Genomic DNA, 17,477 nt, shown 5'->3' with positions numbered 1-17,477 from the left:
TAATGATCCATAAGTTATAATTCTAATTTTCCTTGACTTAAATTAGTAACATGTTCGCTTTTCACATCAGCCAAGTTCTTGGAGGCATTCATAGAGGCAGGTGTTAAAAATGCTATACAGTTGGCAAATTATAAATTTTTAAATTTCTTTAATTGCTTAGGTTTAGTATTATAATGTTTATAGAATTTCGACAGCTGTAAAAGTTTTTTATTACAAATAATGAAGGGGGCAAAAATTATCTGGAGAAAACTGTGTCCTTTCGTGGTTCATTTGTATTCTTCGTTATTCTTTATCCGAACTGCTCCTTTAATTTTAAAACCTTATCTTCCTAAATGCCTGGAATTTTGCAAGTGCTTTAGCCTGTTGCAGGCTTTGAGATTGTGGGTACGACACATAGCTCCACTTTCTGAACGCCTGAAACAGGCGAAAGTGCTTGTAATCGGATCAATGCGACAGTAGCCACGAAGCCCTCTGCAACCTTGTTTCATTGGCCTTAGAAAACGCGGCCGCTATTTGTAATAGGAGAATTGTTGGTGTTTTTTTTTTTTTGCCTAGTCGCTAGGCCTCATTATTCCGCGCGGCCAAAGCGTTTCGTGTCACGTGGTCGAAGATGAAGACTTGCAGAGGCCAAGAAAAAAATCCTCCAAAGTGAGATAACCTCGTCCCCAGCGTCTTCTAGCTTTCCAATATGGCGCCGCCATGTTGCAAAGCGAGAAGACGAGGCTGTTCTTTCGCTGGCCCGATTTTGGTGACGAGTAAGATCTTTGTTGAGCATGCGTGGCATGTTGCTAGGATAGTTTCGAACCCAGGCCTAATAGACGTGTGCTTGCTACTGCGGGCTCGGTTATGACCGTCGGTTTAGCAATAAACGGATGCTCGCACTAAAAAAACATTTTGACGAGAGAGCAAGATTGACTTCTCCAGACTTTGGACTGCGGGGACCTCAAAGGTTTGATGTGATTCCCCCAGAGCCTCCTTTTCTCCTCCTCACTCGAAGAGAAATACTGATTATGCATGGAGTACTAAGTGTTCCCTGCCTCCTCCGCAGGCGCTTCGTTTTTCGCATGGTAGAGGCGAGCGCGAAACGCAGGTGTCTGGTGATGAACCGCAAGGGACCATGGGAAGGGTACAGACGCCTGTTGTCTCCTTACCGCCTTCCTTTGCACGCACATTTTCATCGAGAGAGAGACGTCTGGGTACGAGTCAGGAGTGTTCCATTGACTATAAGCATCAATACGACGGTGTTAGTAGTGTAGTAGAGATGAAATTCACCTTTTCGGGGCAGGAATCTCTTTATAGAGGGTGGGAACACGTTAATGCCGATGACGTCACAACCTTTAGTCCTTATCTCATGATAAGGTCATGTGCTAATTTTAACAGGCTTAAAAGGTTTTCTATTTATTTCTGGGTCAATTAAGGCCTTGCTTTTTTATTGGTTGACTTTAAAGAAAGAAAGGTAATCATTGGTTGATTCATGTCGTCGAAGAAATAAGCGCCAACTTGCCTGTGACATGAAGCCACTGAGTAAATATGCAAATTCTATTTCCTGCCGTTTAATTTCTTTGTCCAACAATTTGTTCCAGTTTGTTTCACTGATTCTTGGTGCGCAAATCAGGACAAAGGTAAGCTAGATCTAATTTTCTAATTTTTCACTTTTACCTTTCTAAAGATAAATTTCTAGGTAGATGAAGAATTTCGGCTTCCTCTTCTTCTCCTTTGGCTCAACCTAGACCACTTCATTTCCTGCCATTTTCCTTTATTTCACTTTTGCCAAAACATTTTTCGGGCCATTTTTTTAAAAGCAACAATCCGAAGAACTAGTTAAACCGGTTTATTTTAACACTTAGAGCGGTTTTCACTTGACTGTCGAAAGTAATTGAGGAATTGGTTTGGTTTTGGTTTTACTACGCCCTTTGGTTGGCTAGTGTATTTACTTTGGTTTTGGTTTTACGACAGTCAAGTGAAAACCGCTCTATCTCGGACTAGTTAATCGCGGGTTTATTTCGCTTTCAGGAACTCCTTTTTAACCCACGATTAGCCGGTGGAATTTGCCAGTTTAGAAACGAGAAAACTAGTTATGTCTGCTGTAAAAAAACCCCATCATAACATAACTACCCCTTCCCGAGGAAGAGAAAAATATTTTAAACGCTGGAATTTCCTTCTTTTTTTTTTGGCATAAAATGTAAATCGAGTTAAGGTGGTTCGATGGGATTTTTGGGGGGCAATACCTCCTATGTTTAAGCATTTAAGCTACGTCGCAATTAAAGTAAATTTGGGAAAATTACTTTCCACAGATGACGGTATTAGATAAAGATGAACTGAAATTTGTTATGATCAGGGTCAATGGCATTAGAGTTGTCATAGCAACGAAATGAAGTCATTCCTTTTTTATTATTATTTTACGCGTCTGTCATGCAGGCTATTCCAAAGTCTATCATGGAAGCCTTTTCTCTAATAGTTTTCCCAATGTTTCGTGAGGTTTGAGTGACATTTTTAAGAGCGTTGGAGATATTTTGGGATGAGGTGTTTATAGCTGGAAATTCAGTATAAAACTGAACAATCATGATGTTCGCCATTATCATTAGAACACGAAGCGCAGTTTGCATCAATCATGACAATACAGTCAACCCTTTGATTAAGCAAGCACGGCCAAAAATGCCAACCGATTTAATTCCCTCTCATTGGTAACGATCCAAGATCAAAAGTATTGGGGGATACATTTCCGCACCATTCCCCCTAATATCGTTTCTAAAGTGGCAAATAACAGCTGCAAATAAATTTTGCCGATAACGTTGTGATAATTGGCCCAGTTTTAATTTTATAACGTAGTCCTTATATTCAATCCCTGTGGGGGCACTCTGGGTATTCAATTTTCAGTCCGCAGTCCACATTTGTCAACAGTCCATGTTTAGGTATGTTTTGTACTGACCGGATTTATTACATGAAGTAGTAACCGCGTATAACAGCTTATGTTTTCGCCTGTTTTCTCCTCTTCTGTCACGCACTCGAGGTCGTTCTTGAGGATTTCTATCAAATATGTCACTTACTTTCGGCCAAACCTGATATACTGCAAAGCTCTTCATCAGTGGATTGGTCGAAATCAATTTCTTGCTGTCGGAACGTTTTTTTTTTCACGTATTTGTGGTGTTTGTGGCAATGGTAGGTCTGCCATTTTGTTTTTACAAACTTTCCCCCCCCCAATAAGTGAGTTAATCGACCTCGCTGGGCGGTTTATTTCTAGATTAATGTTCATCGTGCTTTCAGGAACAAAATCTAATCGTGGGATAAAATTTATTCCGCGATTAGGGAGATTTAATCCTCGATTAGCCCTAATCAGCTTTCCAGGAACCCCGGGCCTGAGCTAAAGCAATCTCGTACCCAGAGTCTTCAGGCTTTTTGGTCAGCGGGGCAACCCCCTGGGGACATTAATTTAATCGATTTTTTGATTGGTTATGTCTTTCTTAACCGAAGTTGAGTACCAAAATAAATGTCTGCATTTTCATTGGGCGATCCCGCACCTATTTGAAAGATTGTTTTTGATTAGCTGAGAAAACAATAGGGATTGTCACATAACAATGCCCCTATCCCTGAAAACAATGGAAGTGCAGATTAAAGGGGACCAATGAAATAAGAGGTTTAAAACGGTGCAGGTCTACGGTTTTCATTGGCTCTTGGGTATGAGCAAAAGCTTCATGAGATCCCTGGCGGAAGTTAGTTTTGCCAAGGATGTTTCACAGAAACACTTTCGAGAATTGATGTTTGTATGACTAAATCGCAAGTCTGGTTTTCAAAAGCCGACAGATGAATGATTTTATATCTTTTCAAAGTCAAGTTGAACAAGTTTAGTGCTAAATAACTCATCTTAAAGCTTTTCATCTCTGTCGTCGAACCATGCAATTCAGTATCGATCAGTAAAAAACCAACACTGCGGACAAGGATAACAGCTAGAGCTTGCACGCAGGCTAGGATAACAGGAGAAGAGAAAAACAACAGCAACTTCTAATTGTTGGAGGGCAGATATTCATTAGCAGAGAAAAATGACCAGCAACTGAAAATCAATCCTAAACCGAGCTGGGAGTTGATGCCAGTGTAAAGAGAGAAAGACAATATTTTTTCTGTTCTGGCAATTTTTTCCAAATCTGTAGTTCTAGACTTTCGAGTTTATGTTATTAAAGATTCTTTTAGACCTTGAAGTACTTGGCAAAAGTAATTTACACCGAGGATTAAAAGTTCGATTTGTTTTAATTGAAACACTCATCTCATTTGGACACAGGACTTAATAAAACCAAGGTCTACCAGAAGTTGAATTCAATATTTTACACATGAACAATTTTTCTGATCTGATTTGGTCACTCTTCACAGTTGGAAGTTATCAGAAAAGAGCCATAGCCTTTTTTGCTCCTCCCAGTTATTGATTGATGATCTCATTGCATGTGATTCCTGTTGGAGTATACAGGGATATAATATTTTCCCCTTTATCTGTTGAGCAAGCTCTATTTTATATATGGCTGAGTATTTAAACAGGGCTTGTTTGAAGTCTTATTTCCAGATAATGATCAAGGGCAAAATAGCACTGCTAGTGCCTTATTATTTGGGATTAAGCTGATCAAGAATCTAATGAGGTCTGCATGATTTCAAGTCCTCACTATGGAAAATGCCTTAAGTAATTCAAATTAGGGATAGGGAGAGGGAGAGGGAGGTAATAATAAGAAAAAAAATAACTAAGGTATAATACCAACACCCCACCCCCACCCCCACCCCCACCACCACCACCACCCTAACCCAAATATAATGCCTCAAGTTACCACCTCCCCCCTTGCTAGGTCTCATTATCCACTCCTGGACAAATTAAAGGAGCTACATTTTAGGTTGAATATGTTTGTTGCTATTGGCATACCTTATTTAGTTAAGAGTATGAAAGCTGTGCATGGAATCCATACATGAGAAAACAAGAAAGCAAAATTAAAGGGGTGCAATGCAGTTCAGAAAGGTTTGTACATGCCTAAACTTACACCCGAACAGTCATGCAACTAAGCTTATATTTATTTAATTTTAGGCTGCCACCAAGGCAAAGAAGGATGGAAGCAAGACTGTTAATGTATACAGCGGTAAATGGTTTGCATCTCCCTGTCCTACTTTATGAAGAAGTAGCATGTGACTAGACAGCACAATCTGGCACAGAGATTTAAAAATCTAGGTAGCTACACTCCAAAAACATACAGCCAATAAAAGCCTGAACAGTCTGCCTGAAAGGGTACTTGAGTCAAGAGACTCAGAACTGAAACATAATGCTGCGTGAAACTATAACTTTTGATCACTTTTCCAAGGAGTTACTCGAAATGCTAATACTGATTTTTTTTACTATTATTAATATATGTTTTGATTTCCCCACATCCACTGTGCCACAGTGAAAGGTGATTCCTTTGTTGGGTTAACATCAGGTGTAGATTTGATGGGATTTTAGTCTTCACACACAAAAATGATCAACAAAATGTTCTTCTTTTTGAGACAAAAATTCTTACTAAGGTAAAGGAGTCTATTTTGCTAAAATAACAGCAATCAACGTATTATTCTTAAAGTTGTGATAAAGAATAAACGGCAAGACATACAAATTGAAAACTATCTAGCTGTATTTAATTTTTCAATGTTCATGTTCGTATCATTCATCAGTGCCGTTTTCTTGGCTCGTTGCAAACTCACATAACATTTGTAACATACCATAGGCTTTGCCGATGCTCTGGTGGATCGGTAACCGGTCGTTTCGCCAACGAGTCGTTTCGCAAACGTCTCTGGTCAGTTCGCAAACGTTTAGAAGTCAGTTTACAAACGTTTAGAAGTCAATTCGCAAACGTTATAAACATTTATATGTTTAGAAGCCAATTCAGTTCACATTTCGGATGTCAACGAGCATACAAACTAACGCTCAAGCTTAGTCTTGTAGTTGATTTCACTCTATCACAGCGTTTGCGTGTTGCATGTACAATAGCTGTAATCCGCAAATCAATCTACCGATATGAAACAGGTCTTCCTGTTGTTGTGTTCTATCAGGAAGCTTTGCTCTTTGAAGGAAGGTCCACAACTTCCGAGACACCGGATAAAAACTCGGTCTGTTTGTACCCAATCGACTTGTAGTCAGTGTGGTGAGTCATCCACTGTCCATTTTATTATGAAAAATATACTTTAGCGGGAAATAAGCTGTGAAATTTCACATCCAATAATTTACGCATACAACGTGTAAGTAATGTATTCCGAATCGTATAGTTAAATCAGGTTGACATGTAAATGTTTGTTGCGTTAAATTTCAGACCAATAATTTAAGCATAACATTAGTATTCTGAACTGTATAGTTAAAACGCAGGTTGACATATAAATGTTTGTAACGTTTGCGAATTGACTTCTAAACGTTTGCGAACTGACCAGAGACGTTTGCGAAACGACCGTTGGCGGAACGACTCGTTGTGAAACATTAGTATGTGATCAGAGCCTTAATACAGCTTTAACAACAAAATAAATTATGATGTTTTCTATCATTCAGATAATTGCAACAGTACACACACACAAAAAAAAAACGCTTGGGATATGATTCGATTCTACTCACAATAAAACGAATAACACAGAGTTCACAAAGAGTAATTACAGCGAGTACTTACCAGCTAGAATTATGTTATCATTCAGATAATTGCAACAGTACACACACACAAAAAAAAACGCTTGGGATATGATTCGATTCTACTCACAATAAAACGAATAACACAGAGTTCACAAAGAGTAATTACAGCGAGTACTTACCAGCCAGAATTATGTTTCTCCCTTTTTCTTCCAATATCTCACTGAGTATCATAATTCATCGTTAAAATTTTCCGAAACGGAAAGTTCAGTCAACTGCGAATCTCCTGTACTTTTACTACCTTTTAAGAACTGAGGCATGCGCAGAACAACCGAAACCGCAGAATTTGTGCGGTCGAGAATGATGTTCCCAGAGTCTTCCCGGCGTTGCCCCGCTGACCAAAAAGCCTGAAGACTCTGGGTACCAGATTGGAGCTAAAGACAAATGGTTTTGACGTCATCGGCGTTAATGTATTCCTACCCCCAACCCCTTAATGAGATTCTTGCCAATAAAAAAGGTTAATTTCATCTCTACTATACTACTGATGTTTGCGATATTCTTCGCCACTGAAATGAGTGATATTTCTAGCGGAACTGGAGCACCCTCCCGGCTATCTACAATCCTCTCCTCGAATATGTAACATCCTTTCTGTTACATAACCTCACATTTTACGTCGCCAACGAAGTTCGGGCTATTCAAGCGAAATATTTGATTTTGTCTTTACTTTGAGTTTTAAAATTTTTATACTAATTTATCAGTGAGTTTTACAAATCAATGTTTTTTTAGGGTTCCAAAACACTCATTCATGTGAGGAGATCTTGAAACCAATTAACACTTAAACTTCAAACTTTATCGCGCTTATTCCATCTGGATTACTTCGCCAAATGTTGACAAATGTTTCTGGAGTTGCATTGCATTCAAGTAAAGGACTGTATCAAAGTTCAGGAAAAGAAAAAGAAAGTTTTTGTCTTGTGTTCCCGTCCACGACAAAACGTGAATTTAGGCACTTTCACGTTGTAGTCGTAAGCGACGGTAAAGAAATGCTCATAAAAAGCACGTACAAAGTTGTTGTTTTGCTAATCTAAACCCATTGTCTTTTTACCGTTTTCGTTGCCGTCGCCATCGCCGTTGCTTAAGCTCCCTAATAAGAGATTTAGAGTCACGTTTGCCGTTTGGCGTAAACTACTTGACCAAGTGTTCCCCACAATTGTCATTTACTCTTTATTACTTATTAATAAGTAGTTTCAGGTCAGTTTTATCCAGAAGAATTGTTCTGGACAGTTTTTATCTGCTTATTTTCTATTTTGAGAAATTCTCAACTTGAATCTGACGTTCACCGTTTGCCGTAAACTTGACTCTAAATCTCTCTAATGTGTAACCAGCCCGCTCGTCCATATACCATCGAACCTATCTGAGCGGTCACCCTTCGACAAGAGCTCGCACTCTTTTTTGTCATGGTGTACATATACTGTATTCACTCTTGTTTTGACCCAGCCGTCTACAACGGGCACTGACATACCTATTTCTCCAAGGTGGCCTTTGTAGAATGAAATGTTTAACTTCACGCGTTTTTATAAAAGGGCCTCGCTCCAACGCAAAATGTGAAAGAATGGTTTTCAATTTAAAAAAAATAACAATTTTCATCAGACTTTTTTCTGAGCAAAATGCTCCATTTCAGAACCTTGCGACATAAGCCGGCCTGATCATTGTATTGCTAATTTTGTCGCGTACGTATTAACGTGAAAATTCGGAAGCCGCATTTCGCGAGTACTAAACATTGCAGTTATTTACCAATTAAAGAACTGAGGCATATTTTATTTCTTGTGTTTATAGTAAGTTATTCTGTCTTATTAAACAAGTTGGTTTACAATTTGTGTGGCTCTTACGAGTTCCACTCCTGTCAAGGGATTAACAAATAAAGCCAAGTGAATCGCAAACGGTAGGAAGCAGATGCAAAGATCCAAGAAAAGTTGAATTTCGCAATTTAAGTTTCTGCGCATTTTATACTTTAAGCAAGTGTAAAAAATTTTATCAGTTTTTTGGAAATCAAATTGCCATTTGCATTTGTGCTAGTCTGAGAAAACACCCAACATGCTTTTCGTGACGTCCGCGAAATGACGTCTGAGGAACGCCGGCACAAATTCCATACTGATGACATGCCACTATCCAGATTTGGGTACTGCTTTCTATTGGTCCTGCTACAAGGGAAATTTGCTTCAACCAATCAAAAGCACTATCCAGATCTGGGTAGTGACACGTCTTCATTATAAAATTTCTGCGCTCGTTCCTCAGACGTCATTCATTCGCAGGGAAACTAGAGGTGGCGTCGCGAAAGGCGAGCTGTTCTCTCAGGCTATATTTGAGGCAGGAAGTCGTGTCTACGCTTAACTTCGCAGTCCTCCATAACAAGACTGTTTTGAGCAAGACTGTACTGCAGGCCAGGGCTAAAACAGGCAATATCCGTACCCCATTACGAGACTATTTATGGAAACGCCTTAGTTAAAACTCAAACAAACAACAGTATAAATTGCGGCTGAGTTAGGGAAAACGATAGAAATCATAAAATTGTATGATTTCAACGGTTCAAACCTTGTCACTAGGCTTAAGGGATTTGTGTTTCATACAACGAAACTGTGGAAAGAAATGGCCGTACTAATAAAAGGCCAATTGTGTACGCTGGAACAATCCTCTTTCTGTCCACTGAGCTGCTCTTGAAGTGCTCCATATTAATTTACACTCAAAATTCATTTATCTTTCTTTAATTCGAACCGGTCATCCTTGTTAACTGCGCGCTGTATCATTTATTTTAGATACAAAAGCATCTGTGAGCTGATGGGCAAAGTGTATGAGGAAGTCACCGGGAAGGAAATCATTCTAGGAATATCGTCCTTGTTCCGTCTGTCCTCGTGGAACAAACGGAACAAGGTGGGAGAGAGGTAAAAAAACAACGCATAATAATTTGTTAACAAGCCGCTAACCGCCCTCCATCGTAAAGCCAAGAAAAAAATCACGAAATGTATGATGCCTTCTTCCCGTAAGCGACATTAGGCATGATAGGAATCTGAGGGTATGATCTCAAGCTATCGTGATGCCTTCATTTTTTTCTTATTTAAAATGTTACTTGGAGTGTATTTTTTTCCCCCGAAACGTGTCAGATGATAGTTGAAGATGGATTTCTTTAAAAACTGTGATCATCAGTGATGTTTTGGCTCTTGATACTGTACAAATCACTAGACCTAGTCTATTCTGGTAGTGTAGAGATTTCTCATCGAGAACAATGTTTCATCCTGAGGATTCTCTGTCGTGACTTGCGTTCCGTAAAATCAAAGTGAGGTTACCGAACTCCTTTGATAAGGAATTTTTAATATAGGTTTAATTGACAGCTGACACTGCATGTTTATTAACTTAGAATCACAAAATCACAGCAACAATAGACTTTGTCACGGTTTTCGACGCCATCTTGACGAGAAGGCAAACGTGTGAGAAATTACAGTGTTTGTATGAGAATCTAATGTCGAATAATTTTCGTAAAAGGGTTGTTCTGAAAAAAATGTGAATTGTAAACCAAAGCTACAAAGCAAAGGATTGTACTAAAAGATTTTGGGGGCGTACCTGTACGTGCTTAAATTTTTCCAGGGGCGTGCCTTAGATTTTCGTTATATTTGTCTGCAATTTTTTCCTGGACTTTCTTACAGACAAATGTATAGAAAATTTTAAAAAAGTGGTTCTAGGTGTTCTAACACATGTAACGCCCTCAATTTTTTTCGGTAGAATCCTTAGGAGTGAAGGAGTTGAAAATTCATATTTTTTTCTGAACAGTCGTTTTACGGAAATTATTCGACATTAGATTCTCATAGAAACACTGTAATTTCTCACGCTTTTACCTACTCGTCAAGATGGCGTCGAAAACCATGACAAGGTCTATCCTTTGACAACGAAGTGCGAAACTTAATTTTTGAAGTCTTTGATCAGAAGTTCAAGTCATAATGGCTCTTGGTAGTCAAGCAAAATGAAAATCTTAGCAGCCGGATTAATAATTCCAAAGGCAAGGCAATCGAACAGCTCAGTTAACAAAAACTTGAATTACCATAACTACTCAAATTTGCTCAATATTCCGGTTTGCGGGACAAACCCTCCTCGGAGACAAAACTGATAATCAATATCGCACAGAACTTTAAAAGAAATATTAATCTGTAAGTGAAAATGCTTTTCTTCAAGAACTAAACATATCCTTTTAAACAGCAGGGTATTAAGAAGTTACAGGTGCAAATAACTCCGAAAATTACGTAACTTCAACTTTAACGTAGACATAAATTGATGAGTCATTTTATGGAAATGTAAATTTTTAATACTTGCGGACATGACGTAAGCTTTCATTGTTGGCGGATGTTTGGGACACAAACAATGTTTGTATTTCTGCATAGAATTTCATAGTAACTGCTGTAGCTCCATTACGCAGCAAAAAATGTGACTAAATCCCAGAAGGAAATGTGATTCTGTAATAAACTGAACTAGTCCGTCTCTATACTTTTAAGCATTACGCAAAACGTTTTCCGCTAAATCCTTAAGTCTTCACTGGGTCTCTTTTATCGTGACGTATTCTAGGTTAATGACGTGATCAGAGTTTTAACGAAAAAATGGAGTGTTTATCGGTGGACCATGATCGTGCAATACGTAAATAAGATTCCAACTTATTTGTTTGGGGCTTCCATGACAATGGGGAGTTAATTACATGGCATAGAAAGTACTTTGTCGAAAAAAGCGCTTCTCAGTCTTAGCGTTTACAAACGTTCGTCCTCCGATAACCTGCGTCTCCCCGATCACGGAAAGAAAGGTTTTCACTTCTACGGCTAATTCCTACTCATAGTACTGGCAAACGAAAATTATGGCGCTTACCACAATGAAGGTAGGAGAAGGGCAAGAATTGTATAAGTTAGAATATAGGTCTTTAAATGTGTTTTTGCCATAAGACGGCTACAAACATGTCAAGATGTTGCTTCATAAGCCGTTATCAGTTGTATTACTTGTCTTTATTAAAAAATGGTTCTCCGTGAAAATTATTTTCGGCTTTGAATATCTAAACGGTTGATGCCAAACCGCCGTTCGAATAAGAAGTGGCGCATTTTCAGTCTATCAAACCATGATATTATTTTATGAAACTTGTTTTAAATGCAAATTTGGTGTTTGCAATCAAAGTGTGTAACAATTATACAAAACTACAACCTGCTGTACTTCATAGGGCTCGACTTTCCTTTCTATCGGTTTTTGTAATGTTTTGCAGTATGTTATAAAAAGATACTTTCACATCGTAAGCGGCGCACTTATTACGTGGATCGGCAAAGTTTCTTTAAAATTTTCTTAAAAGCGGACATTTTTGGAGTGGATGCACTCGACAAATCATTCATGCCGAACGGTTTTTCTGTGGCTGTCACGAGGTCGTTTTAAACACTTCGGTCTCACTGTATACTCGGTCTAGCTGTTTCATTTTCTTATCTGAAAGCTCTGAGGTCTGTCGTAAGATATAAGTTTTGACTGCTCCATTATCGTAAGCGAAATCGATGATTTCTGGGACTTATATACCGTTAGCAAATCCCAACGTTAAAAAAAATACAACTAAAAAGGAGTTGTCACTGAATTTAATATTGATTGTTAAAAATATATATATTTTCCAAAAAGCGATAAGGATAGTCACGCACATTCTTGTTCAAACGGTTTCCCCCAAGTCTCCTGCACTCAAGGTAATGTCCTGGCATCAGTTGTTCATCAAAACCTGGATAGCGCTATCCACCGGATAAATCACTATCCAGTGGATAAGTATTAGGGAAACCAGTTGCACTATTCACTGGATAGAGATTTATCCGCTGGATAGCGCTATCCAGCTTTTGAACAACTGGGGCCTGAACAATAGGAGGTGTATGAATTTTCTTCAAAGCTTCTAGAAGTTTTTATTCAACTGTTTTATATGCCCGAAACCAGCCACTGACGCAGGCTTCCTGTTGTCAAAGACCTTTAATATTAGACTAGCTACTATTAATAATCAGACTTGCACGGAACTACTGTAATAATATCGTGAGGCAAAAAATATCATGATCGGTTCAATTCTACAAATAGATAAATTTGGTACACTTGTATTTACTAGAGATACTGTGTGTTGAGTAATGTCTGTCAATGAGGGCAATGTAATTCAGCACAGTCCATAAAATAATTTCATTTTGCTTTACGTAAAAATTTGTTAAGTATCAGTTAAGTTTGGATGACTCAACTAGTTTTGGCCTCTTCCCTACAAAAACCCCCTTTATCTTTGAAATAATTCATTTTTTGAAAAAGTATTCTCTGCATGTGCATTCTTTAAGCACTCGATATCTGGTGGTCATTCAAGCCAAAGTTTAATTAAGTCAAAATGAAAGACCATTGCGTGGCCTTTTATCGACTTTTAACCCAATACCTACGTGAATGTTATACGTAAAGTTATGTGCCAGGACCACATGTACAGGTGCAAGAAAAGTACCAAGTGCTACAAAATTACATTTAAAGTGAAGTGTGCGTTGTAGGTTATTTGGTAGTTATGGACGGTGATAAGGGAAAGATCTGGGTACGAGATTAGTAATGAAGTAGTACGTGATACGATATCATTGCCAGACTACCAGCCCCTCCTATCCCTTGCCTAGTCTTATTAAGGGGGCGACTTTCACTCCGAAGTGAGTTCACTCCGGTTCCCTCTCTGCCCTCTCATGGCTCTACATTTGTTTACATGATACCAGCACAAAATGTCATGCCGGCGCGACTCACCAAGGCGTGAGTTCACACTGGTTGTTGTACTGGGACGAGAATTTCACTTCTGTACGAAATCTGGCAACGGTATCATGCGAACGCGAAACGATCACACGTTTCGGTGTGAAATCGGTCTGCTGGTAGACTGGAACGGGTAGCACATGCGTAATGTTTACGATTTTGAATCTTACCTGTATTTTACCAACATGAAGTGTACCTTCAAAAAACGAGATATGAAATGACCCAGTCATAATGTAAACGCGATACGAAATAAAAACGTCATCCCGGCATGAAACTCGCGCCTGTGCGACTTTTCTCATGTAAACACCCCCTAACCTAATTTATTTTCTATTTTTCCTTACAGGCGCTGTTCTCAACTCTCCTGCTACTCTCACTGTCGAGTGAGCTTTTCGCACTAACGGTTAGTTAATGTTTTGTCCGTAGTGAGATGTTGGGGTGAGCAAGAAGAGTCGAAGATCAACCGGCTCCACGACTGAGTGGCCTGTTTTGAGGATCGTGTCCAACCCAATGTCTGGGTAGCCGGCCATCATGAGTAAACCCAGTTACTGGGCATTATTTATCGACAAAACGGCCGTTTTTAGGTTACTCAACCGGCACTTGTTGCAGTGCTTTCTGATGGAACCTTCGCTGAAGAGTTTTTCTTCACTTCAGATGTTTAACCGCCTCAATTCAGGGGAGAGGAAAGCGGGAGGGAAAAGGGAGAGGGTATTGGGGAGAAATGGAAAGGACCCTTTAGCGCCTTTTCCCCTCTCCTCCCCTACCCTTTTATGCGCCTGTCACGCAGGCTACATCCCCTCCCAATATTTTCAGTGGTGTATTCACTGGTATATACTTCAAGCCAATTCACATGTCATGTATTGATTATTTTGGCAGCTTTTAAAGCAGTCTGGGTGGAACCTCCCGGTTTTTCCATACTATGCTCTTCCATCAAAAGATCTCCGACCTATGAATATTAAGTTATAGGCTAGCCTCTATCCTATATGCTGTCTTTAAAAACTTTTGAGAGAAATTCTCTTAGTTTTGCTACATAGTCCATGTTTTCGAGGTGTTGTTTGTTTGTTTGCTTGTTTTTGCCTTTTTTATATTTTATAAATTCACAGAGCCTGCGCGTTAACACCTGACTAGGCAGGATGAGATCTTTTGTGTTTATTGTTCCAGCCAAATGCTGTTACGTTTACTGTTGTTTGGTTTTCTTTCCCTAGTTCAACACAGAGGGCTGTGGAGAAACTAAAGGTTGTTATGCATCGCCAGCCTCCTGCACTACAAGCGAAAACTGTGATTTTCTGGTGACCTACAATGCCACAAATTCAACTCATGTTGAATTCGAGCTGAGCGGGAAAGGAGACTGGATGGCAGTGGGTTTCAGTGATGATCAATTAATGGTAGGTTGTTTGACAGGATCAAGAGCTTGTCATATGCAAGGCCCGGGCCGGGGGAGTTAACAAAGATTTATACGGGGAGCCTCCACCCTAAACTCTAACCTCTTAATGTCCTTTTGCATAGCACTTTTATAGAAAAGGTACTCCTTTTTTATAGTCTCTATTGACAAATGGCACCCCTTTCACATACTTAGTTTAAAACTTTATGCACTGTCTAAAATCAGAACGTTTTCTCGGCTTTTTGACAGCCATAAAATGCATCTGTTCGGCCCTTTGGGCCTTTTTACAAAACCTACCCTTTCATATATTTCAACTGGCAAAATCCCTACCCTTTAGCCTGAAAAAGGTACCCCTTGCGAGGGGAAGCCTCCCCGTCCTAAAATTAAGATCCAGTCCTAAAATTAAGATGGTCTATGAATGATTAATTATAGGCAAATACCGACATTCTGATGTGTGTCAATAATCAAGCACTAAGTGGCCATTATTACGCCACAGGACAGTCCACACCACCAAGGACAAATCCAGTAGGTATTGATTACTATATTGCACGGTTTATAGTTTTCGTTTAATTTTGTAACTAAGGGCTAACGAAGTTTGAAGATGTTTACTGAGGTTATATCAAGGTCACACTGCCTCTACGAAAAATTTATATTAGTAATTAAAATAACTTTTTGGCAATATTACGGCCTTGTCCAAGGTAAGGTTGTCATTCCATGATAATTTTGTGGCGTGCTTGTTGATATGCATGGCTTATTTATTTATCTATCTATATCCGATTTTTATTCAGGTAGATCCGATAGGCCAATTTACAGTTGTATGAAAGCCTTTGACTGGAATTGAGAATGGCTGTTACTTATATACAATTTGGTTTGGTAGATACCTCGTTTCAATTTAAGGGGGCCCCAATAACTTTTTTGGGATCTGGGATTTGCCTTATTTGAAAGATGAGTGCAAGATTCGAGATTGAAAGTATGCACGGGATCCGAACTCAGGATTGAGCGAAAATTTGGGTCGGGATCCATAATGGTATTGATGAACTCTTTTGATTAAGGACCCTCTATTCATGTAAGAGCACTTCAGTCGAACCTGCCGTAAGCAACCACCCAAAATACAATAAAGACTTAGTGGTCGTTTACAAGAATCGAAACACGCGGGCGCCTCTTCCGAGAAGAAGTCCAGACGCATCTACTTTATGGAAGATAATTTATTGCATGCAATTTCTAAGTTATACCATGTGTAGTTTTATGATGTCACTAAAGTTCTTCGTATATTCTAAGCAGCATAGTGTACACAGCGAAAATAGACATCATGCAGAGAGTAGGTCAAGTGGTCGCTTACAAGAGGTTAAAAACAACTGGAAAATCATTAAACTGGCAGGCCCAAAAAGTGGTCGCGGTCACTCACAGAAGGTGGTCGTTTACTAGAGATTCCAACTGTAAGGCTTTGACTGGGAACGTTTTGATGGTTTGGTTAGGCCGTCTCTTATGGGAGGTGGTCGCTTACGAGAAGTGGTCGCACATGTAGGTTCGACTGTATTTACATTTGTAAAAAATCCAATAAGGTCTGTACCAGAAAGGTTATGTGGAACCTGGGTTCCGTTCAAGGCCGGGATACTCAGTACATCTAAGTCATATAAATGACTAATAGCTGAATGATTTAATAACTGCCTTATCGCAATCGATTTTTTACTTATTTCATTGTCTGTCGCTTGTTTTAGCAACCAGCAGCAGTACAAATTATCGAACAAGCAGACCAGAATAACATTATCAAATGCAGGTATGTAAAGGAACTGTTTTCTGGGCGTATAATTTCTGCATCAACCGATGAGATGATTCTTAAAGAATTTTGTTCCTGACGACAAAGTTTTCTAATTCGGATTTATTGTTGAATTTCGTTGCTTTTAGGATTTCAAGGGAGGTAAACCCGATTCCAGCAATAGCAAATTTTAGAGACCTTAACCAAGAGGTGTTCCTTCTAGCTGCTTATGGAAACGTAGATGGTTCGTACTGTTGTTATACTGTTACCCATTTTTTTTTGTTTTTTGGTTTGTTTACCGTTTGATTGCGTTCTAAAAATTATTGAATGACGCTGAGTATGGTATGAGAATTGTGCAGATCGAGGAGCGTGCTATCCATCGAGGCCGAGGGCGCGCCGACGTTAATGATAACAGTCTTCGAGTCCGAGATCTGTATAATTCTTTTTAGTATTTACCAAATCAATGAATAGCACTTTTCGCGCGTTTTGATTGCTCCCGTAACTCGGAATATCCTTGGATATTCACTGTTTTGCGACCAGAGCCAAGATGGCGTCTCACTTCGAAGCATTTTCGGAAGACGAAATTTGAGCGATTAATGATGTTGTGAACGTACAAACAAATACCAAGAAAACGACTATCTTTGGCTTGTCGGTGTTTACTGGTAGGTAGAAAATTATTTTCATGCTGAATTTACGACAAAATAATGCACTTGACAAAATCTCCGAAATGTTTGTAAATTGTAAATAAAGTTCCTACTAAGTGACGTTTTTAATTAACAAAAAGTTACTTTTTTCACTTTTATCCAACTGATTTGGTAAATACTAAAACAACTATCCCCCGCAAGGGCCAATGAATAGAAAAGACACACCTTTGGAAACCTTGACAAGTTTGTCCAGTCCTCGAAAGACAAGTCAATCGGTGACAAACAATAACAGTTAATTTG

The 17,477-nt window shown here is 39.1% G+C and overlaps 1 protein-coding gene across 1 annotated transcript in view; it reads left to right on the top strand.

Moving 5' to 3' along the window:
* Positions 1-11,168: 11,168 nt before the first annotated feature.
* LOC140932610 (putative ferric-chelate reductase 1) overlaps positions 11,169-17,477 on the top strand; it is a 30,064-nt gene continuing 23,755 nt past the window's right edge. The window contains exons 1-6 of the mRNA XM_073382119.1: positions 11,169-11,513; positions 13,743-13,799; positions 14,602-14,781; positions 15,210-15,302; positions 16,496-16,554; positions 16,683-16,777. Coding sequence (XP_073238220.1) covers positions 11,493-11,513; positions 13,743-13,799; positions 14,602-14,781; positions 15,210-15,302; positions 16,496-16,554; positions 16,683-16,777 — 505 coding nt within the window. The 5' untranslated portion in view covers positions 11,169-11,492. The remainder of the gene's footprint in view (positions 11,514-13,742; positions 13,800-14,601; positions 14,782-15,209; positions 15,303-16,495; positions 16,555-16,682; positions 16,778-17,477) is intronic.

This window comes from Porites lutea, chromosome 4 (assembly GCF_958299795.1).
Source record: "Porites lutea chromosome 4, jaPorLute2.1, whole genome shotgun sequence".
NCBI lineage: Eukaryota > Metazoa > Cnidaria > Anthozoa > Scleractinia > Poritidae > Porites > Porites lutea.
The sequence above is the reverse complement of the archived record's forward strand: the minus strand, read 5'-3'. Positions and strand labels throughout refer to the sequence as shown.